This window comes from Apiospora kogelbergensis (assembly GCF_038363985.1).
Source record: "Apiospora kogelbergensis strain CBS 113332 chromosome Unknown utg000007l_segment0_segment0, whole genome shotgun sequence".
NCBI classification, from domain to species: domain Eukaryota; kingdom Fungi; phylum Ascomycota; class Sordariomycetes; order Amphisphaeriales; family Apiosporaceae; genus Apiospora; species Apiospora kogelbergensis.
The window spans coordinates 4208232-4229354 of NW_027117424.1; the positions used below are offsets into that span (position 1 = coordinate 4208232).

The 21123-nt window shown below is 54.4% G+C and overlaps 12 protein-coding genes across 12 annotated transcripts; 5 read left to right on the forward strand and 7 right to left on the reverse strand.

Moving 5' to 3' along the window:
* Positions 1-475: 475 nt before the first annotated feature.
* PG998_011797 (uncharacterized protein) lies at positions 476-916 on the reverse strand (the record flags this gene model as incomplete). The annotated part of the gene is made up of 2 exons (XM_066878613.1): positions 476-594; positions 682-916. The coding sequence occupies 2 exons, from the start codon at positions 914-916 to the stop codon at positions 476-478; spliced, it is 354 nt and encodes a 117-aa protein (XP_066727667.1).
* Positions 917-3022: 2106 nt separating this feature from the next.
* Positions 3023-3741, forward strand: PG998_011798 (uncharacterized protein; the record flags this gene model as incomplete). The annotated part of the gene is made up of 2 exons (XM_066878614.1): positions 3023-3168; positions 3342-3741. 2 exons carry the CDS (start codon positions 3023-3025, stop codon positions 3739-3741), a joined length of 546 nt encoding a protein of 181 aa, XP_066727668.1.
* Positions 3742-4421: 680 nt separating this feature from the next.
* On the reverse strand, positions 4422-5509 carry PG998_011799 (uncharacterized protein; the record flags this gene model as incomplete). Its single annotated transcript, XM_066878615.1, has 4 exons — positions 4422-4784; positions 4896-5045; positions 5098-5338; positions 5397-5509. The coding sequence occupies 4 exons, from the start codon at positions 5507-5509 to the stop codon at positions 4422-4424; spliced, it is 867 nt and encodes a 288-aa protein (XP_066727669.1).
* A 391-nt stretch (positions 5510-5900) lies between these two features.
* Positions 5901-6616, reverse strand: PG998_011800 (NAD dependent epimerase/dehydratase; the record flags this gene model as incomplete). Its single annotated transcript, XM_066878616.1, has 2 exons — positions 5901-6235; positions 6280-6616. The coding sequence occupies 2 exons, from the start codon at positions 6614-6616 to the stop codon at positions 5901-5903; spliced, it is 672 nt and encodes a 223-aa protein (XP_066727670.1).
* A 1547-nt stretch (positions 6617-8163) lies between these two features.
* PG998_011801 (RPEL repeat protein) lies at positions 8164-8725 on the forward strand (the record flags this gene model as incomplete). The annotated part of the gene is made up of 3 exons (XM_066878617.1): positions 8164-8302; positions 8432-8487; positions 8558-8725. 3 exons carry the CDS (start codon positions 8164-8166, stop codon positions 8723-8725), a joined length of 363 nt encoding a protein of 120 aa, XP_066727671.1.
* Positions 8726-9228: 503 nt separating this feature from the next.
* On the forward strand, positions 9229-9994 carry PG998_011802 (uncharacterized protein; the record flags this gene model as incomplete). The annotated part of the gene is made up of 4 exons (XM_066878618.1): positions 9229-9261; positions 9314-9467; positions 9511-9542; positions 9587-9994. The coding sequence occupies 4 exons, from the start codon at positions 9229-9231 to the stop codon at positions 9992-9994; spliced, it is 627 nt and encodes a 208-aa protein (XP_066727672.1).
* An 833-nt stretch (positions 9995-10827) lies between these two features.
* Positions 10828-11643, reverse strand: PG998_011803 (Protocatechuate -dioxygenase beta subunit protein; the record flags this gene model as incomplete). The annotated part of the gene is given in 3 exon segments (XM_066878619.1): positions 10828-11397; positions 11410-11496; positions 11581-11643. The coding sequence occupies 3 exon segments, from the start codon at positions 11641-11643 to the stop codon at positions 10828-10830; spliced, it is 720 nt and encodes a 239-aa protein (XP_066727673.1).
* A 1922-nt stretch (positions 11644-13565) lies between these two features.
* Positions 13566-14055, forward strand: PG998_011804 (uncharacterized protein; the record flags this gene model as incomplete). Its single annotated transcript, XM_066878620.1, has 2 exons — positions 13566-13774; positions 13863-14055. The coding sequence occupies 2 exons, from the start codon at positions 13566-13568 to the stop codon at positions 14053-14055; spliced, it is 402 nt and encodes a 133-aa protein (XP_066727674.1).
* Positions 14056-14544: 489 nt separating this feature from the next.
* PG998_011805 (uncharacterized protein) lies at positions 14545-16406 on the forward strand (the record flags this gene model as incomplete). The annotated part of the gene is made up of 4 exons (XM_066878621.1): positions 14545-14751; positions 14828-15251; positions 15323-15384; positions 15441-16406. The coding sequence occupies 4 exons, from the start codon at positions 14545-14547 to the stop codon at positions 16404-16406; spliced, it is 1659 nt and encodes a 552-aa protein (XP_066727675.1).
* Positions 16407-18534: 2128 nt separating this feature from the next.
* On the reverse strand, positions 18535-18738 carry PG998_011806 (uncharacterized protein; the record flags this gene model as incomplete). The annotated part of the gene is made up of 1 exon (XM_066878622.1): positions 18535-18738. One exon carries the CDS (start codon positions 18736-18738, stop codon positions 18535-18537), a length of 204 nt encoding a protein of 67 aa, XP_066727676.1.
* A 366-nt stretch (positions 18739-19104) lies between these two features.
* Positions 19105-19485, reverse strand: PG998_011807 (uncharacterized protein; the record flags this gene model as incomplete). Its single annotated transcript, XM_066878623.1, has 1 exon — positions 19105-19485. One exon carries the CDS (start codon positions 19483-19485, stop codon positions 19105-19107), a length of 381 nt encoding a protein of 126 aa, XP_066727677.1.
* A 171-nt stretch (positions 19486-19656) lies between these two features.
* Positions 19657-20547, reverse strand: PG998_011808 (uncharacterized protein; the record flags this gene model as incomplete). The annotated part of the gene is made up of 1 exon (XM_066878624.1): positions 19657-20547. One exon carries the CDS (start codon positions 20545-20547, stop codon positions 19657-19659), a length of 891 nt encoding a protein of 296 aa, XP_066727678.1.
* Between the last annotated feature and the right edge of the window lie 576 nt (positions 20548-21123).

Genomic DNA, 21123 nt, shown 5'->3' on the forward strand with positions numbered 1-21123 from the left:
CTTCCACGATATGGTTCACCTAGAAAGCTTATAGGGCATATTGCAAGTCTTGGTGTACCGGCCCTTAATTCCACTGTCTTTCTGTCAAGTAGCTGGCCTAGAGTCCTGGGAGAAGACTCTAGCTCAGATATCCGAAACAGTGCATGACCGAGTTTATCCCAAACAGGCGAATGCAGTTTATTAACAGGAGGGCTTCCTGGCTTTCGCGTCCTAGACGCCGCTATGAGCTTAACCGCTGAACTGACGTATCCATTCGCGTGTGCCACGCAAGATGGGTATGGAATCCTTCAAACAGCGAGCCCCTTTTCTCTTTAGGATACTATCAGTTGGTCTCACGTCTTGTGCAGCTTCAAGTCAATGCTGAAGAAAGAAAACTCTTGAGATCGGTGTGCCTTGCGTCACTACGGGACTATTAAAGTGACAATGAATTATCCATTCTTTCCCCTGCACCCTTTCCGCCCTCGCCCCGAGTATCCTACAATGGGAACACGATTGTCATGGCGACGGACTTTATCTGGCTGCCTTTGCTGGAGCACAAGTCGGGGTTCATGCCCTCCAGGAGATTTCTGCAATTGGCGTCGCCAAAGGTGTAGACTGTCAATAATTAGCATTGGAATAATTCGGACTTCTCTCCCGTCTTTTAACTTATATTATGGACATTGCGAGGGGATCAAAACTTACGTTCCCAAGCATAACCAAACCCAGTACCGCCGTTGAACCAGACCGAAGCCGCGGCTTCGTCAAAGTTTGTGCATCCGTCGGTAATGTTGACGGTTTTAGCCACCGCATTGCTGGCACTGCACCTCGGGCTAGAGTACAGCTTCACTGAACCGCGTCCCGGCCACTGACGGGCTTCGATGGGGGAGGCGCTGGCGCCAGCGGCCATGAGAGTAGCGAAGATAGCGGCCAATTGCATTTTGATGGAGGTTGGTAATCTGCTTGCTGTGGTGGAGGACAAAGACTTAGGATTTTCGTTTCCTTCCTGCTTTGGCCTCCAGAGGGGCCTGGAAGCTGCTATATATTTCCGGCTGATGGAGACCCTTGTGCGAGAACATCCAAGGTGAAATTGACAAGTCCGTCCTGCGTGCTCTTTGAGATGGGCGAACCTATTTGCTTGATAAATTGCATACCACCTTGATACGTGTAGAACCGATTACTGGCGCGGGTAAAATCCAGATCATATTTTGGCTAATTCTGCGAGGTGTCCGTCCCTTGAAATTATTACCCGGGTCTATTACATGCCAGCTTGGCAGAGGCATTCCAGATCGAATGATTACACAATTCGCGGGTTTCGGGGCATTGGGCCTAATTGGGCTTCCGAGCACTGGCTCCGGCCCAGTGCCGATGTACCGGCGCGGTAGTCACGTAACAGGCGGAGAACCGTAGTTCTCACATCCCTACCTCCCCTTGGATATCGGCAGCCAAAATGCTGTCCCCGAACACAACGACGGCTCCCTTCGGGCGCTAGACTTACTTGATCTTGGACAGTGTCGTCCTCGCCGAGCAGCTTGTTCTTCTCGTCAATAGTATTGATATCTCCTTGACTTAGCCATTGCCAGAGACGGCGAAGCTTTTGAATATGTTGACGACCTGGGCCGCGACGGAGGGGGCGAACTCGGGGATCGAGAGCCTCCTGTTCTCGTCGTTCTGCCTCTTCTGTTATTGAAAGAAATATCGTATCGACATTTTCCAAAAAGGCCTTGTCTACACCAAGACCTCAGGGCCACAGAGATGCCCACGATCTTGGCTAGTGTACCAGATCAAATCTACAGAGTTCAGGGTGCGGGCGAGCCATGCGGCTCAGGAAACGGAAATAAATATTGTTCGAATGCTTCGGCTAAGGACACAACTCGCACATGTATTTAGGAGTGACCTGCTCTCCTTCCTTCTTCCCAGTTTCACACGAGGCTGCCCAGAAAGACAGCAGACGCAAGAAGAGCGGGCTTCAACTTGCTTGATGCGAATTTCGCAATTGCCGAGTTGACTTGGGGTTGAATAGAGGTCGTGAGATTTTACTCCTTTGTCAATTCTTATGCAGTCGTTCGTAGTGCTACGAGCTAAGATTTGGATTATAGATACTTTACGTATGCTGACATGAGACAAGTTCAACAACCGCTCTCAGCCATTGAATGGCTTCTGTCAAGTAGCCAGCGACAGCTGTCGGAAAGATGCTACCAGGATGTTGTTGCACTCTCTGCTACCAAACATGTTTCGCTTGAGAAACAGCTCCAGCAAGATGGGAGTACCAATTGGACATATCTGCCGGACGGCATGCCCTAGGATAGAATGGTCTAGACTGGGAATGATCCTGGTGAAGCTTAAATATCTCCGAACGGGGTTTGGGCCGGAAGGTGCCGCAACATTCACTCCCTTCCATCCTCCCTTGCATCGTCCGCGCCTTCATTCACGTGGCCAAGAGGCTGTGCTTGTTGTGGCTGATCGTCAGAGAGCCGAGTCGGTCAGCGGGGGTGAAGAGGGAAGAAGAGGCTTGGCAGCCAAGCGATTTTCGTGCCACCCACGAACGCCAAGAGCCAAGCAGCCAAGGACGAAAGGTCTCACGCTCGACACAGCTTTCCTTCCAAACCGAACACAGGCATGGCACATGGGGCTTGGCAAGGTATAAATAAAGTGCCAGGGCTCACCTCATGACCCAAGATTACCCCATTATTACCTAAAATCCAGTATCCATTACCCCATACTTTCCCCTGTCTGGGGCGTGCGGGAGCTACCAGCCTTTGTCGATTCAATGCCATTGGCGTTTCCTTGGTGTTTGTGTTTCCGACCTGGGCCTGCTTGCATCATGCCGTTTCGCTGTTCGTGGCCTCCGCAGCCCGTGACTGCATAAGACGCATAATGGATGACTGCCTGACGTCGGTTTAAATACCTGGGTGTTCCCCCAGAGAGCAGGGAGAAGGTGGAAGATGTAGTTTGTATATCGTTGACTCTCGATTGAAACACACCAACCACGCTTTTTCGAATCCGAAGACCGCCTGTTCCTCCCACGTCAGAGAAGAAAACAACCATGGCACGTTCACGAGCATCCGTCTACAAGGCACAGCAGTACTGGGTCTACGAAGCACACAAGCAGGAGGATGCGTGCGATCTGACACGCCAATTAAACCTGGCGTTGCCGAACGGAAGCCCCGGGGGCAACGAGTGCGATATCATGTAAGAAAAGCTCCAGCGTCCTCCGCCAACCCACGACCCCCCGTCTACCTCTCTTTCTTCCGTCATGCCCGGCCCATACGGCAAATCACCGTAAAGAGCGATTAACGTGGTGTGTGACAAACGTACCTATTAGAGTCACGCCAGCTAACGCTCGCCGCCACGGCACACAACAGGTACCCCCTCCACCGCCTCGTCATCACCGGCAAAGACACCAGCCCCAACCTGCGCCTGCTCTTCGGCCCCGCCGCCGACGTGACGGAGCCGCACGCGCGGGCGCGGCAGACGGTGCTGCTCAACGCGCGCGGCGGCCTGGTCGACGACGAGGCGCCCTACATCGCGCCGCGCCAGGCCAGCCGCGCCGAGCAGGACGAGCTGCGCCGGCAGCTGCAGTTCGGCCGCGAGTACCGCGGGATGCTGCCGCACTGCTTCGGCGGCACGCGCGACGTCGCGTCGGAGAAGAAGCGAGACGCCGTCGTCGAGATCGGGACCAGGAACAACGCCAGCAAGCGGTTGCGTGGGCACGACACGGGGTCGGGCTACCCTTCTCCAGAGTGGATGGATACGTCGGAATGATTTCCCCGCGGGGCAGCGACTGACTGAGGCCCACTCAGCCACCCCACAACGTTGAAAAAGGCAGTGTGAGCGAGTGTAGAATCATGGGATCTTTTTGGGGGCATCAACCGGAATATGGCGTTCATTGAAAGAAAAGCAAGCTATTATGAATTATGATTTAGAATGATTGTTATTATCAAAGAAGCCTAGGCAGAAACCGAATTGACCGACAACGTCGCTGGTCATTGACACAGCTTTCGCCGAGACCAGCACAGCAAACCAAAACATCAGCTAAACGTCAGTAGGTTTCGGATGAACCCGTCGCGAGTCAAGCCTCAACACAGCCCAGGACGGCTGAGCTATTCTTTTCTCAATCTCCAGACCAAACCTGTGCTGAAGGCGAGCAAAAAATCAAATACATACAACACCGAGGATTCCCAGGTCGTCACCGACCCTAGTACTAATTCGGCTCTCTGCTGCTTATATATGGGAGAGCGGACGGGATCCCTAGTATTCAGCAAGATGTGGTCGTATGTGAAAGAAACGGGCTTTGCAACAGTATATATCTAAGTGTGGGTAGCTGACAGACGTTTGCATCAATGACAACAACTCTTGATTCAGCTCAGTCGATCCGCTAGTAGCTCATAATATATCGCATCCAAGGCGAAGTGAGTGAATGCACTATCCCAATTTACTCATAGCTAACCTTGTCTGTCCTCGTAGTTGGCATAGTCCGAAGGTACCGGCACGGGTCTCTCCTCTCCTCTCTTCATCCACATTTGGTGGGCTGCCTTCATCCCCTGTGTGCCATTCTTCCGAACCATCTTGAGGAACTCCAGCTTCTCCCCGTCCGTCTGCGACGTCGCCTCGTCGCCGAACGGATAGCCCCCCGAAGCGCGCAGCGCCTTCCGGAAGGCGGGCCTCTGGGCGAGCCTGTCGTGCCAGGCCGCGACGGCGGGGTACTCCTTGAGGTCGATGCCGCACCACTTGGCCGAGTGCGCGAAGACGAAGGCGGCGAAGTCGGCAACGGACATGCTGTCGCCGGCGACAAAGGAGGACGTCGACTACAGGCAAGAGTCTCGGCGTCAACCAGGGGGTCGGGGATAGGATGACACATGCCGTCCGCAAGAGCTTTGTCGGGCAGGAATCGTTGGCTTAGCACGGAGAGAACTTACGAGCTGCGTGTTGAGCACGGAATGGAGCCTTCGACACTCGGCAGTGAAGCGCCACGAGCCGTAGTCACCGTCCTCCTCCGAAGGGAGGTACCGGTTGAAGTGGGCTGCCTGGCCCATCATGGGCCCGTAGCCCGAGATCTGCCACGATAGCTGACTGGCTGTCAGTAACACCATTCCATTACAATGTAGTCAACTAACTCACCCACGACAGCTGGGTCCAGTACTCCTGCGTCCCGACAGGGCTTAGAAACTTGTGGTCCTTGTCGAACTCGTGGCCAATGTAAAGCAGGCAGGCCCCGCTCTCCCAGACCTTCACCTGGGTGCCGCCCTGCTTGACATGCACAATGGCCGGGACCTTGCCGTTCGGGTTCACGTTCTTCGTGTACCACTTGGTATACATCTCGCCTTCAACTATGTTGAGGTTGATGTAGTTGTACTCAATGCTGGAGAAAGGTCGTGTTAGCAAACGAATACAGTAGTGTGTCAGTCGTCATTTGTTACCCGAGCTCCTCAGCCATGACTGTGCACTTGTAGGGGTTCACAGCGCTAGTTCCGTAGATGTTGAGGCCAGCCTTGGGGCTTTTCCCAGTGGGAAAGGGGAGTTCCTCCGCCATGATATTAGTGTTGCTGGGCTAAAGTAGCAGTTAGGCTGGGAATATGAGGAAGAAAGTGGCGGGTAGTGACGCTACTAAAGGTGAAACGGAGCCAAAGAGGCGGACAAGAGTCTCAGACAGCAGTGAGAATGTTGTAGCCAAAAGAGAAAGCAGAATTGAGAATACGCGTTAAATTTGTATTGGCCGGAAGAACTTGGGCAAAGCAAGGGATGTTCCATGGCGGGATTCGACAGGTCTTGTCCATAACACAAACACAGATGAGGGGCAGCTGCATCCAACTTGGATCCCTCCCGTATACCACGAGAGCTATGATCAATCCAGGTCGACCTGATAGAAGTACCTATGTAACTGGTGATTGATGGACTGCTCTGTAGCTGCCTGACGCCAAGCGTTAATATTGTATGCACAGCAAGCTGTGCCACAGAGTCCATGTAGGCTTGTACATACCCTGCAATAGCTGGCGCGCGACCTCCTCATCCGTCATGAAGACAGCTCGGATACACGGTCCGTCGTCGATGGCCTCGGCAAGCAGGTCCGTGGCCTGCTTGACCGGCATCTCTCCGGTTACGAGACCAATCTTCTGCCCGTGGTAGGCATCCGGGTCTTGGAGCACCGCCGCAGCGAAGCGGGATATGTCTAGGTGGTCCAGCAGTCCGAGCCGCGACTCGGTCGTCAACGAGCTCGTCCAGGAGCCCCGTTTTGGTCTCGGTATACCCAAATTGCATCCTGGTCTCGATAAAGTTGGCCATGAAGAAGCCTGGGCGCAGTACCGTCCATGACGGCTTGCTCGACGCGCCGCTCGGCGCGGAAGTGTTGGGTGAAGAAGGGGCTCAGAGGCACGGGGCCAAGGAATTCGATACCCTCGTCCAGGAGGAATGAGCCAAGAGTGGTAGATGTGATAATTAGCCTGCTGCGCACCTGCGTCCTGCGCGAGCCGCCGATTAGGGGCGCCGGCTGCGGCACCGCTTCGAACCTGCCAATGTTGACTAAGTCGTATGTGCCGCCGTGCTGCTCGCGTTTCTCGTTCTCGCCATCGACGGGTGCTGGCTTGACAAGGAGAGCCTGGCAAGATATGGACACTGTTGGTAAGAGACCGGATCGTTTCATTCTTAGTAGATTAAAGCTGAGTAGGCGCGCTCTCTCTCCCTCTCTCGCACGCGCGCGCGCGCAAACCGAAGGGCTTGAGCAACCATTTCATAGCACGCAAACCGACGCCCGGGGCTGATGGTTGAGCCATCGAGAGGCGAGACACGTATAAGGCCGCCCAGGATAACCAAAGGCGAGACACGGATGCAGCTTGTTCTCGCGCGAAGTCAACAGATGCACACCGTCAAAACCATCGTCTCTTGTGCTGCTGCTGCGTACCCAAACTGACTGCAGGCGACGAGGCTTGGTTCTAGCGAAGCGCCACCAACCACAGGCATCGAGGCATCGGCGTCGGTGTTCTTGCCTTACTAGCGGTGTCGCTGCCAAGAAGGTTCTTTCAGCTAAGTTATCGCTATCATCGAAACTCGAATTCCACATGGAGTCCTTGGGCGACGAGGAAACTATACCGAGAGAATCCAGAAACAAAGAGATGACAAGGTCTGCTAAAAGAGCCCCCAACGCCCCAAGCAACGGATTGACAAGCCACATGCACCACCCCTGCTGACGTTGGGTGAAACAAACAAACAAATCACGTTAATAGTCAGCGTACTCGACGGAAAGGTTGCCAGTTGCCATCAACCATGAGGTGTTGATTGCGAAAGGTCTATGGCATCCACTGGAGCTCTTATCCCCTTGCATTAGCGGGCATGCTCTAATCTAAAGCGCCCCGCCGAATGCAGCGGTGACAGCATTGCAGTACTGGCCAGTGGGCGCCCGCGCACAACGAACGAGTTTCATCATCGGCGTGGTCGTGTCGTCCGGGAATTAAATTAGAACCTCGACTCTTTGTTGCAACACACACATTGATTTGAGGGGGCCGGGAGGGGATAGGGATGCAGTACACTGATGCAGTGCATACATACAGAAGTGGTCTGAGGATCATCTATTCGGTGCCTGGCCTGTTGTGCCACGAGCCCATGAAGGCCCCCCCCTCCAGGCCCCATTGCTGGCCCCTCCAGAAGTGCCCGCCCGGTGCCCGCCCTTCGCAACTGAAATTCCAATGGGAGACGGCCAGCATGGCAATTCAGCCAGACGCCAGGGATCTGCGACTAGGTTTGGGGCTTGGAGTAGCTCCAAAGCATTAGTAGCTCTGCTCTGCTGTTTGCGGGACAAAGGCGGGCAGCAGGCGGGGGCAACAACACACGTCAATCCTCGTCAGTCGCCAATGGGAATGAATCAATGAAAACGAATGCAGAGAGACGGGAGACCGAGAGGAAAAGAGGTGGTGAGACGGTTGCCCGCCAACGCCTGCCCACTCTACACTCTAGCCACTGCGCGTAGGTAGCACCGCATCTTGCATAAACATAGCTCGAGCTCTTGTCTTAGGTAGAGAGACCCTTGCTGCTGCTTCCCCCGCATACACTTTAAGTACGACTTGCATCCCAATCTCCAGTGTCGGGAATCTTGGTTCCTCCAATCTTCAGTACCTACATAAACCAAACCATCTCCCAACCGCGTGTTTGCCAGCAAATACTACTCTACCAATCTATCTCCATAACGCAGTCACCATGGCCACCGAAGACGTGACCCAGACCACTCCGAGCGTGGACGAGACCCCCATCTCCCCCAGCCGCCCCAACGCCGGCCGCAAGAACTCCCTCGAGGAGCACCTGAAGCACCGCCCCGAGCGCCACGAGCTCATTGAGAGTATGTCGATGATACCAGAACTTGGTCTTGATCCGGGACGCGCGCATTCCTCCGCTTGCGCCCATCGGTGAAAGGCCGACCCTTACGTATAAGGGGAATGTGCCATTGACGTCATTTTGTTTTTACCAGAGAACATCCTGCCCGCCTCCAACGCCGCGCCCAGCCTGATCGAGAAGCAGAAGGAGGTATGTTACACACACACCTGCACACGCTAACTGCGTACCCCGCGTGTCTTAGCTAACGGTCTGCCCCCAGCTCGAGAAACATATGCGCGCCGATACCCTCAACGAGAAGATCCTGCACAGGCCCTCGCCCGAGCAGGTCCTCAAGAACGGCGTCCTGCACGACGACCCCCGATCCCCCGAGGACAAGTACGCCGAGGCCATGGAGGAGGAATACGCCAAGCGTGAGGGCGGGGCTTAAGCGGCCAACAGTCGGATTGACAGTCAAATGACTTATGACCTGGGCAATTTGAACACAGGACTATACATCTTCTGCGGCGTGATTTTGAAGGAAACTTGGAGTTTATGGGATAGGCGACGATGATATCATTTTGAACAAACACAAAACAAGAAATGCAAGTTATCGGATCATATTCGATCTGAAAAGAACGAGACCTGTTTCCGCAGGCGACGACGATGGCCATACTGAGGCATGCATTCCAAACTGTGAATTACTTGAGTGCATTACTTACCAATCAATCAAAGTATTGCTGACATTACTCCATTGCTCATTACCGGCCTGGGCGGTAATGAGCATATTGACGGTTCCCGAGGAATTCGAGGCGTGCGGTGCCCCCACACGGCCACCACATATGTCCATGGTCACGTTCATGAGCGACGCAACGACTTGGAAAAGGTTCATGAAGTATAAATCGGAATTATTGGGTATATTGAGGTCCCAAGAGGAAAAAAGGTTCGAGCAAAATGCGCGCTCTGGAGAGTCGGTCTCCTAAATTGGTAAGATCCGCCACATTTGGCCATGGAATGCCGTAATCCACCGTGCTAATAGAAACGAAATAGGGTATCATATGTACTTCAGCTTTGCAGCCTGGGCTTATGCCACGTTGCTGCAGCTGGACGCAGCAATGCTCTTCAGTCCGATCTCCTTCTTCAGCGCATCGCGGCAGGTGTCGCAGACCGGGGGAGCCTTGACCGCCACGGCAGTGAGCTGTGATGGAACCATAGTCAGCGCAACTATTCACACAGTTCTGGGGAGAGCGAGAAAGGAGGGAAAGACGGTATGGAGTGATTGATTTGAACTTACAGCGCCAACGCAGCCAAGAGGGTTACTGCCGATCAAGCTCACGACGCAGGTCAGGGCCGTGGGCGCCAGGGCCGTGGCGCACTGCACGAGGAGGCAGCCGCCGAGGTCGAGCTCCCAGGCCTCCTTGGCGCCCTTCTTGATGTCGTCGCCGACCTTGTCGTTGAGCTCCTTGAGCTCCTCGGGCAGGTCCTTGAACCAGTCGCCGACCTTGTCGAAGCCGTTCTTGATGTCGTTGCCGACCTTGTCCCAGTCGACCGCCTCCGCCGTCATGTTCTGGCGCGGCTGCAGGCTGACACCGCGGCCGGCGCTCTGGTGTTGCAGGCTCAGGCTGCGGCTGGCGCTCTGCTGGTGGCTGCTGCTGGGGAGAGCCAGGGCGCCGGGCGCCACGCTCGTGAGCAGGCTGGCTGCGCCGGCGAGGACGAATGAGGACTTCATGGTGTCTAAGGGGGTACGGGTTGGTGCGACGAAGGTCACACGCGAGAAATGAACGAATGGAGTGGGTAACGGCTTGCGTGTGCGAACGAAGGTAGAAGTCGGGATGAACCTGTGACAAGCCCTTCCCCGGACTGACAGCCATGGGCGGCGGTTATATGTTTTATAAACGGCATGGGCCTTGGCACTCGAGTCGGCGGCACCCTGCTGCACATCCGGCCATCACACGCAGAACCTCTGCGTTGCATCTGACTGGATCTTGGCGAAATTGCTGGGTGGCCCAATCACGCGCCGCAATGTCGGCCAAGAAAGGCCGGCTGCGACCTGTAGCGGCAAGACGGCCGCCTTCTCGCCCTCGCAGCCCCGGGCTATCCATGCTGAATGGACAGCTTCGCGGGTTTCCAATAAGGCGAATAAACGGGGTCGGACGGCAGCGTCGCTTTTTGGCCCCAGAAAAAGGGGGCCAGGCTAATAAGCCACTCACTGCACTGCCGAGACCGCTACGCCCATTGGCACTCGCCACATATAGCGACAGGGGCCCCGACGAATCACGGGCCGGGACAGCGGAATGCATCAACGCGCTTGAAACACTCGGCCGAATTGAGCTAGAAGCCAGGACGGACCCTCCAACGAACAAACGCCTTCTCGTCTTTTCCCGTTCTCGAGCTCCCTCCCTCCCTGCTTACTGTAATTCGCAAAAGTCTCATGCGCTTACTTCATGTTCACATCGAGCGTACCATTCGTGATGGCTACGGCAGTGTGTTTTTGCCAACTACAAACGGCGAATTGGCTTCTGTATATTGGAGTGAGGGTGGAAGTTATGTTGATTAACCGCGAGACCTGATGTAGTTAGGTGGCTGCGACAGGTGAGTCGTGTCGACCCCGAGGGTGATGTAGCCGACCATGCCCTTTGTGATATCGCCCCCGGCCCCCGCCCCCGCCGGCCCGACGGCGACGAAGGGGCTGTAGCCGCCCTCCATGCTGCCGCCGATGAATTTGTCGACGTCGTTGCCGGTGCGCCGGATCTGCGTGTGGCGCGCGTACGGCGCGACGGCCATGACGGCCGCGACGAGGGCCTCGTCGAAGTAGAGCTGGCCCGTGCTGACCAGGTCGCCCGAGCGCATAGTGCCGTTGGGCAGCAGCGTCCAGTTGGTGAAGACCTGGGCGTGGACGCGGACGGCGCGGCCCGCGTAGAAGCCTGGGAGCACGGTCCGCATCTCCATCAGGCCTTGCTGGTTGGTCGGGTACATGCCGCGCAGCCACGTCGTGTTGTCCGTGTGCAGGTCCGTCACGCCGTACGTCACGTCGCCGAGGCCCAGCTTGGCCTTGAGCGCCTGGAACGTGAGGTCCTCGTCCAGCTGTTCGAAGGACGAGTAGTCGCCCGTCGCGTTGCAGTGCTAGAGGCTGACCATGGCGTTCGGGAGAGGCTCGCAGGTGGCCATGTCCAGGACGGCGATATCAAGTGTCAAGGGGACACCGGGCTGATCCTCGGACATCTACATCGTGTGACACTGTCAGAACACTTAAAGGAATTCCATGTAATATGATCACGGAAGGAGGAATACGACTGGAGAGCTTACATCAGTCCGCATCATCTGGGACACGGGCCAGACGTAGGGGCCCATGATGACCTCGGGCGTCATGACGCAGGTTTCGTTTTGGATGAATTTGTAGTGCGTCTCGGCCTCGGAGGCCGTGGTGTCTTGTCTATTTTGCGCCACGTTGCTGTCAAGGCTCCGCTTGGCACTTGAAAATTGATCCTCCCGGTACTGCTCTTCTTTGTGTACCGGGATGGGCAGTCCTAAGCGACATCACACCCTGTACCGTGGTGGATTCCGCCAACTTATGGTTATCCGGCCTTGACGTCCAACCTGGTTAAACCATTATCCCGCACGTGTTCGCGAGCACAATGGTCCCGAAGGCAGGGAACGAGACTCGAGCCCAGCCCTCTAACAATTTGCACCCGAACGAAAGCAGGTAGGACGAGTCAGGAAGAAACCCTTTTCTTAATTATACTGAGGTAAGACAGAGCCAAAAGCGCTCAACCACCATTTTCACCACCGATATCCCGCCTCTTAGGACGTCCAAGGCCTCCTGAATTCCATTTTGGTCATTTCCGGCTCACCTCCTGGGGTGGAGGAGCGATTAGACACACTTACTCCGCCAAAGCCTCGGGCAAATACCCGCCCAGTGTGGCTAACAGCGTCTCGCCGAGATTTTGCACGGAACAGCATTACTTATATCTGGCGAACTGCCATCAATACGAAGACTGCTTTCTCCTTCTCTTGGACGCACCCTTTGGCGTCGAAGTGTAGGTTGCCGAGGTCGGAGACGGCGATATTACGGTAGGGGATCTTATCCCAGACATCCCCAAAAGGATTGCAGCTATCAGGGTGTTGTCCAGGACACGCAGTCCGGAAACCCGTTGTTAGCAGTGAAGCCGAAAGACGCAATGGCCGACACATAACTTGGTGGCGCAGTCTCGACATCGTCGTCGCCGCCGACAGTATGTTGCAGAGCTACACCAAAAGTGCCGCCCCCACCCCATTGAGTGTGAGTCGGGAGTAAATGTGCGTGCAGTCGACGACGCCTTCTTTTAACCATCGTTCCCGGCAACGATGGACTGGTCGAAGATGACGTACACCGGAAATGTGTTGTCAAATAGGCACCGGAGACGCTTCGTAGAGGGAGACGTCCTCCTCAAGGTCTAAGCCAAAACCATGAACCTCTGCTACAGCCTGCTACGGAAGAAAGCGCTCCTCTTTGTCCGGTACCCCATCGACCTAGTTAAGACATTGCAAGCACGATTGAAGTGGTCCCCACACGCTCCGCGGCGGCTGTCTACTTTTGGTAGGGTGCAAATTGAACCTGGCCTCTGGCACATATTACCCCTATTTGGCCCAGGATAGGGGTAGCTCGTAAATCGTAAATCTCAGGGGTTACTTGTGCCTTGTGCGGCCACCGAGCTGGTCGGTGGTAGTGAAAGCCTTCTATCAGTCAGATTACGCCAGGGACTCGCACCCGGCTGCAGTGCAACCTTCTCCTCCTGCGCCGTGATGACCGCTACGGGTCATGTCTCCCTGCCAATTATGCGTGCTTGCCTTGCATTATCAATTGTCATTGGCCGCCATCATTGCACTGGCTCCAAATTTCCAGACTTGCTTCATAGAGAATTACTTGAAAGGTTTCTGCAATTGGGTTCTTCCTTATTTCAAAGCACACTGTTCCACCTCCCGCCAGAACCCTCGTAATTGAACCGCCATGTTCCCAAACACGTCCATGAGGCGCCATGCAGGTCCCCTTGCGTGTACATTGCATATTGCATGTCCCCCCACTTCCATGTCCCGTCTCGGCAATGGCTGTTGGTTGATGGTTGTTGGTTTTGAGCCGTCCATCTTAGCGCTGACTAGTCAAGCAAGGGGCAATTGACGTAATTGTCTGTTTACCCCTCTGATGTGTATTGTTCATTGTTCATGTTGTTGCTAGTTCCTCATGAATTCTTTCCTATGACTCCAAGTTTCTTCCATACACATTCCATTGGCCTTACAGTTTCATCGAGATAGCCATGTCTGAATACACATCCACGCGCGAAGGCTTCCAGCGGGCTATGGAATGGAGTCTGACGGGCCGGCCAGAGGACACAGAGGAGTATGTTGAGAGCACCACGCTGCCGACCTTCTACCAAGTCATGAACGGCAAACGCATCCCCTACGACGACTACGTCAAAGGCATTGTCGATTGGCGCGGCAAAGTCACTGACAACAAGCCCGTCGTGTGAGTTCCACCAACAACTTATCAAATTCACGTATTCCATGTGTAATAGGTGTTTACAGACACGTGGTCGCTAATTATGTCCTCGCAGGCACGAGTTTCTCCGCGATGGTGACCAGCTAGCGGCACACATGACGGGGTCCATCAAGATAGAGGGCGCGGCTACCGACTTCGAGAGCTTCATGTTCGCCAAGGTGGACAAGGAGAGTGGCAAGCTGGAGTGGTTGGTGGAGAGATCTGTCTGGGGCCCTGCCGGCGGAGCTCCTGAACATGGCACCAGCTAGATCACTTTTACACACCTAGAGAGCCGACGGTAACGGCGGCAGTGAGAAAGATGGCGAACGTAATTGACAAGATTACCATGGAATGGCCAAATGGGATTTTGAAGGGCAACATGCACGAACGGCGTAAGCTGAGCCGGGGGGAGTGGAGTTTCGCTGACCCCCGCGCTGTGCCGCACAGCGGCATCGGTGCGCTTCCTGTATGCAGCAAAGCCGTACTGCCGCCTTCGTATAATCGACATGGATAATGGATTTTTCACACTAGAATGGGATGTTTACATTTCGATGCCGACTAGTGGTTGTGATCGGAAGATCTAGATCAACCTATTGACCCAATTCCCGATGGTTTGGTACGCATAGTACGACCAAGGGACGGGGTCTGAAAAATAGATAAGAGGTGTGCCACCCAGCGCTGGGATGTCCCTATTTCACATGACAATGCGTTGTGACATTCGCTCGATCCCTCGGTGGCATATTTTCTCGTTGTCCACCATGTATGTCGCCTCTCTCTATGGTGCATTTCTTGTCGGCGTGGCGGTGGCACAGCAGTCCGCGCCGGCATTCGAGCCAATAGACTTCAATGTCACGAAGGCGCTTCGGGACTTGGAAATCCACATTGAAGACATACCAGCCTTGGAAAACTTCCTCGAGGTCGAAAGACGGGCTTTAGATGACGAATCTCGGGCTTGCCAGGTCGCGGTATGTCGTCGACCCGACACTACATTGGCCGTTACTGTACAACTCACATACTGACTCTTTATTGTTACTGAAATAGTGCGCCGCCATCCAGTCTTTTTATGGCAGTGGCACCGTATACGATCAAGGCGAGGCCAACTATGACAACTTTACCGGCTCTTACTGGTCTGGCGAACAGCAGAATGTCAGTCCCCGCTGCATTTTCAAGCCCTCCAAAACAACCGAAGTCTCGGCCGTGGTTCTCCTGTCTCGCCTGACGCAATGCCCCTTTGCGGCCAAGAGCGGAGGTCATGCCGCCATGGCCGGCGCATCCAGCATCCAGGAAGGCATCACCATCTCGTTCGCCAACCTCAACGGCATTGCTCTCAACGGAGACAAGAGTATTGCTTCTGTTGGCGCCGGGAACATCTGGGGCGAAGTCTTTGAGTTTCTGGCTACTTCAGACCGCACAGTAGTCGGTGGGCGTCTGTTCAATATTGGGGTTGGTGGCTTGACTACCGGCGGTATGTCCCATAGCCTCCAGCGCAGAGTGATGGACCTTCAAAGTTTGAGTGCTAATCGAAATCCGGATCAGGCGGTATCTCGTACTTCTCTCCCCGCTATGGATGGGCCTGTGACAATGTAGAGAGCTTTGATGTATGTCAATGGGGTAGCTCAACACACAACAGATAACTCGCTAATCGTGGTGCTAGGTCGTTACTGCGAGCGGCATCTTGGTTCGCGCAAGTGCCCAAGAGTTCCCCGACTTGTACTGGGCGTTGCGAGGGGGCGGTAACAACTTCGGTCTCGTAGTCAACTTCCACCTGAAAACAATCCCTCTTCCCCAGGGCCAGATCTGGGGCGGGCAGAAGACGTACCTGGAGGCCGACTTCCGGGGGCTCGACGAGGCCTTCGCGCACGCGGCGACGTCCGCGGCCCAGGACGTCGACGCGGGCCTCTACGTCGTCTACGTCTACGCCGGCGGCCGGAAGCTCGGGCTCCCCGTCCCGTACCACGCCGACGTCGGCGCGGGCGCCCGGTCGCCCGTCTGGGCCGGGTTCCACAACAACAACATGACGGCCGTCGGCGACACGACCCGGCCGCGCCTTCTAACGGAGTGGGCCGCCGAGACCATGCACGACAGCCCCAACGGCAAGCGCCAGCTCTTCTACACGCTCAGCACCAAGGCCGACGTCGAGATGGCCACGTTCGCGCGCCGGCGCTTCTTCGACACGGTCGTCGCCGCCGTCGGCGACGTGCCGGGCATCGGGCCCAACATCGTCTTTCAGGCCATCGGCACCCCGCAGCTGGAGCAGATGCGGAAGAACGGCGGCAACCCTCTGGGGTTGGATCCGGAGGGAGGGCCCGTGTACATCATGCTGCTCGCGGCGTCGTGGGAGCGCCGGGAGGACGACGCGCGCGTCACGGCCTACCTCTCGGACCTGCTCCGGGAAATCAAGGCTGAGGCTGTGGAGCGGGGTTCGTTTGTTGATTACGTCTACATGAACTACGCCAGCGAGTACCAGGACGTCGTCAGCAGCTACGGCGCCGCCAACAAAGCCAAGATGAAGAGCATAGCCGAGAGATATGACCCGGCTCAAGTTTTCCAGAAGTTGCAGCCTGGCTATTTCAAGTTGGACCGAGCCCCTACTCCGGGTACGGACTACTATAACATTTGATCAGAAGTTAGATCATGCTTGCACGATATACAGCTTCTAAGGCCTCCCAATATAGAAATGTAAGTGACGATAATAGCTCCAGAAACGAAAAGCACATGATATCTCCATCTACAAACTTCGATGATAAGTTACCTTACATCTAACACATTGTTTTTTCACATTCCCCTTCTCAACCATGCGTTATTCTTCAGAAATTTAGTAAAAAGGAAATCGTCTAAAACGCCTAATATGAATAGTAATCACTTCCTCCCTCACCCCTGAAAGACCTTTGCCATACATACTCACGGGGTACCTAACTCCATCAAATCCCCATTCCTACTATATCTGCTTTATTGATGCCTCGTTGGAGTCCACATGGTCGCAATCAGTCCTCGGTAGTGTATTGCTGACATCCAGCTCAGAGGTGCCATGTGCATCATAGCTACCTGTCAATTCCCACCGGTGGCTAGGGTCGTTGCTGTTTTGGCTCCGAGGGTCCCAGAGTTCTAGCCCAGGACCATTGGACATCTCCGATGGATGATCACCGTGGACTTCAAAGAGGCCTGGAGTGAACTGTACCACCTCAGGATAGTCAGCGACCCTTTGGCCCGCGGGTAGCTCTGGCTTGCCGTTGAGTGCGTCATCTGGTCTGGCATCTGAAGCTCGCCTGAGCTTAATGGTGCATCGCTTGATGATACAAGTGGTGACGCAAACGATTAAGATCAATCCGAAAATGCCTGCGACGATGGCCCCAATGTACTTCAGATCGAGGCTGTTCTCTGCTGAGCTCGTATTGGTTGGCACAGCGAGAATACTGTTATAGGATGTTCGAATCCAGGCAACATCTCGTGTTTTTTCTGGTGAATAACCCACTCTTGTAACAGTTTGAGTGTTTTCAACAATAGTCGTTATTGCTGATGTTGACCTTGATAATATACACTGAAAGGATATTCTTCCGCATGTATAACCTGTAGGACAACATTGATTGGACCCTAGATCTCGTTAAGCTTCTGACTTTGTGCATATAGTTTGCTTGAAAAGTTGTGTTTGTGCCAAACCTACAGAGAGAACCGCAAGTGGTGTAGCTAGGAACTTCACAGGCCACCACACTTGATAGGCAGCCACCTTGGGCACATACATAACCTGGCTGACAGCACCCATGTACCATAGATTCTGGGCATAATGTGTGATGGTCGGGGCATTTGGCTTGACGTCGTATTATACGTGTTGATATGTGACGTTCTTCCACATACTGGTGTGGCGGGATCAAGGCCCCTGCGTGGGCTGAGAAGAGGAGGAACGCCACCACAGAGGCCATAGTAAGCTTTGTTCTTCGTTTGGCCGTCATTGGGTCTATTCTTATAATATGTGAAGCTTTCAAAATCCGTATAAAAGAGCTGTGGGCATATCTGGGAGCAAGAGCGAGAGTGAGTTGAAGTTGGTTCAGACGCATAATTCGACAAAAGAGAAGAATGGAGTGAGGAAGAAAAGGTCTGACGAAGCTCCAGGCAAGCGATGAGGTAGGATTCAACAAGGGTTTGATTTGACACACCTCGGGGAGATGCCGGCATTGGGATATTGATTGAACTTGGTCAATTAATATAGGAAGACATGGGGGCCAAAGCATGACTTGTTGACCCTGAAGTTTTGCGGGTACTTATACTAACCACGGCCCCCGGCCCCTAAATGAGCGGTACTCTTCTCTAAGCCTTTGGCCTGATAGTAATGTACTGATCTACCAATTGTTGAATTCACTGACCCAAGGAGACTGCAGTGCCCCCCGTGCTGCCTATCTGTACCGACCCCGAAATTTCCCAATGTGACCCCTTCCATTTTTTGAGTCTGTCGTTTGCTGGCCCACCCACTGCCTTGTGAGATGTTAAGCACTCGCCTACCTCACAGCCTGGTTCACCAAAAAGCGTGGAGCCGCCATGGGCTTAATGGTAACGGCCAAGTCGGGCGATATGGCTTAGTACCTGGTAGCGATCGTTGTCAGCGCCAGGTATACTTTCTCCATTCGTCACAGAGCTCCTCTCTCTTAACATACCTTTTCCATCTCCCCTTTCCGCTCTGCCCATTAGCAAAATTATGCAACGCTGATCCGCCGTCGTACTGCCTACCCTAGTCTCGTCGGCTAACTAGCGTTCAGTTACGGCGCCGACATAATCGGATGGTGGAACCGCTCGCCTCCGCCTGCGTGCACGCTCTCCGACATCACCGAGCTCGCCGCATGGGTCCCCGCTGACACGTGGTCCATCTCCCCCGGCTTCGCTGCCATGTCCAGCTTCGCGTCGGACGCTGTAGACGCCGCTGCCGTCCCTACCCTGGCCCTAAGTTCCATCGGCGAAGTCATCTTGGAGGGTCTGGCTCACGGTCGGCTGAGCGTCAAGATCTCTGTCGGGATCAGGTGCCTCGTGGTGTCGTGTCTCTTTTTGACCGGGAGGTGGATATACTTAGAGAAGAAGCTCTTTATTGTCTTCTAGAAGGGTTCGTGGTATAAGGCACGCCGCTGAGCCCGCTTAGATGAAGCGAATCTTAACCTCACAGATAATCGGGCTAGGTGCACAATAAAGGCCATTTGAGATTTGGAACAGTCTCGATGATAAATTTTACGTAGAATTCTACTTCGGTATTCGGCCCTGTCTCTTACGCCCCGTTTTTTACTATACATCCAAGACCACCATCGACATACCAGGGCAGCTTTCTGACCCCGTCGCTATTAGGAGGTCCATTGTCTCCTTGGCCGCCAGCCGTCTGTATTAAGGAAGACCAAGCGCCTGGAGGCGCGCTCCGTCAAAGTCATATCCCTGTACCGGCCCTTCCTCCCAAAGGGCCCAGACGCCCAGGGTATTTCGTAGGCGACCCCCCAGTCCCTCCCAAACCCGTCCCCGAAGCCCAAGAGTGCGGAACGCAACGACGGCATGCACGCCAGCGCGCGGGCCCAAGCCGCGAAGAGTGGCCCCATCAAGTCCTCGCAGAGCACGTTGCGGGGGCGCGATGCCTCGAAGAACCGATCCTTGTGCTCACGCTCGGCTGACCAGTCGAACATGTCCGCCTCTCCATCGTCCCCGGCATAGTCGTCTGAAAACGTGGGAGGCATGTTTTCGAGATCCTCGGCGGGGTCGCGCGGGGCCTTCCCATATCTGGGTTCACCCTCGGGCAAGAAATACCACCGCCCGGATGGGTGGGTCTCCTCGAGCTCGACGGTGAAGTGATTTATATTGCTCCAGTATGGTCGGTCGGCTGCATCATTCTTCTCGTCCGCTTGGGGTCAGAACAGTGCTTCGTCGAAGACGCCGCCGACGTTGAAACTTGTTAATCGTTGCAGCCAGACACGCAGGGAAGAACCGAGCAAATCGTATGTTAGCGGGTATTTGACATTAGGCATTGCAACTGTATTGTCGATAAGATGTGAGCTTTCATTTGCGATATGCAGGTCAACATGAGATAACTGCTCTGTCTGTTTGGAGTAGTTTACCAAAGCCTCTGCCAAGCTTTGGCGATCCTTTCTGAGGACTCCTAGGTATCGCAGTTCGGTCGCTTCGATACAAAGGTCCAATGCCCAAAGCTCAGGCATCCGCGCAGCTATCACCAGCTGAACACTTGGGTCTGGCCTCCGAATCCAGTAGTAAAACGATAGATGGCGCACTGAGTGGAGCATGGGTAACCCGTTAGCTCGGGGCAATGTGATGCGCGAGCGACTATGTTGGTAAAATTGAAACCTATGTTCATGGCCGTCATATCGGCCCGTATCATTGTGCTCAACCTCGAAAAGGGAGAGTTGCAAATTCGTTCCTTGTTCCAGCATGCCAAACACTCGTTGCAGGCAGATACCGAATTGCCGGCTCACCGCTTTCGTTTCTGCAGGCCGCTCGAAACACAGTGCTTTGTTCTCTTCAGTTTCGTCGACGATGATGTGTAAGGTTAATTCCCGCAGATGGGATAAGCGGCGCCGGTGGAGGAGGAATGAGGCGCAATAATCGAGGTCATCATTGAATAAAAACAGTCTTCGCCAAAGACGACGTTGAACGGCCTCAAGGAAATGAGTTGAAATGGTGGTGTAAGGAGCCAGCCTTGGCTCCAGTAGCTGTTCCGTAGCATCCTCTTTCGTGGGTAAGAATTCAACAATGTTGTCGATGATTTCGAGCGGCAGGTTCTGCATCGTGATGTGATGGAATGTGAAGAGTAGAAGATGAGCTTTTGGACGAAGATGAAGATGAAGGTAAAGGTGGCGTGAGCTAGCCCTTTGTTGTTGTTGAGATTGCAACGGTGAAAAGTTTTGGCGCGGTACACACTGAAGTGGAGTTTCCAACGAGAAGTTCTGTTCCGACGTTTTTGAGAGATAGAGGACAAAGATTCCGCTTTCGAGGATGACTGCGGCTCGTGGTAAGTTCTTCACGTCAAAACCTTGATCGCCGGCGACTGATTTGCGGTGCTACGCACACTTTTGATCTCGTAGACCCGATAGTAGATTGTAACGCAATTACAACCGCTGCCTGCGGCGGCCCAAGAAACTCAAGCGGTTACGCCAGTAGCTACAGGACTCTGTTTCCTCGGCGTATCGCCTTAAGGGCTTGGATAATTATGACGCGCAGCTGAATGCGGACGACGTAGAAACTGGTAGCGGCAAACTTGCTCTTCATGGCGGATGGACGATTCCTAGGCATTAATTTCTCAAGTACTGCAGTTTCTCTCCCTGGCTACGCAGGAAGCCATCGTGCGCGAGACGCAGATGCCG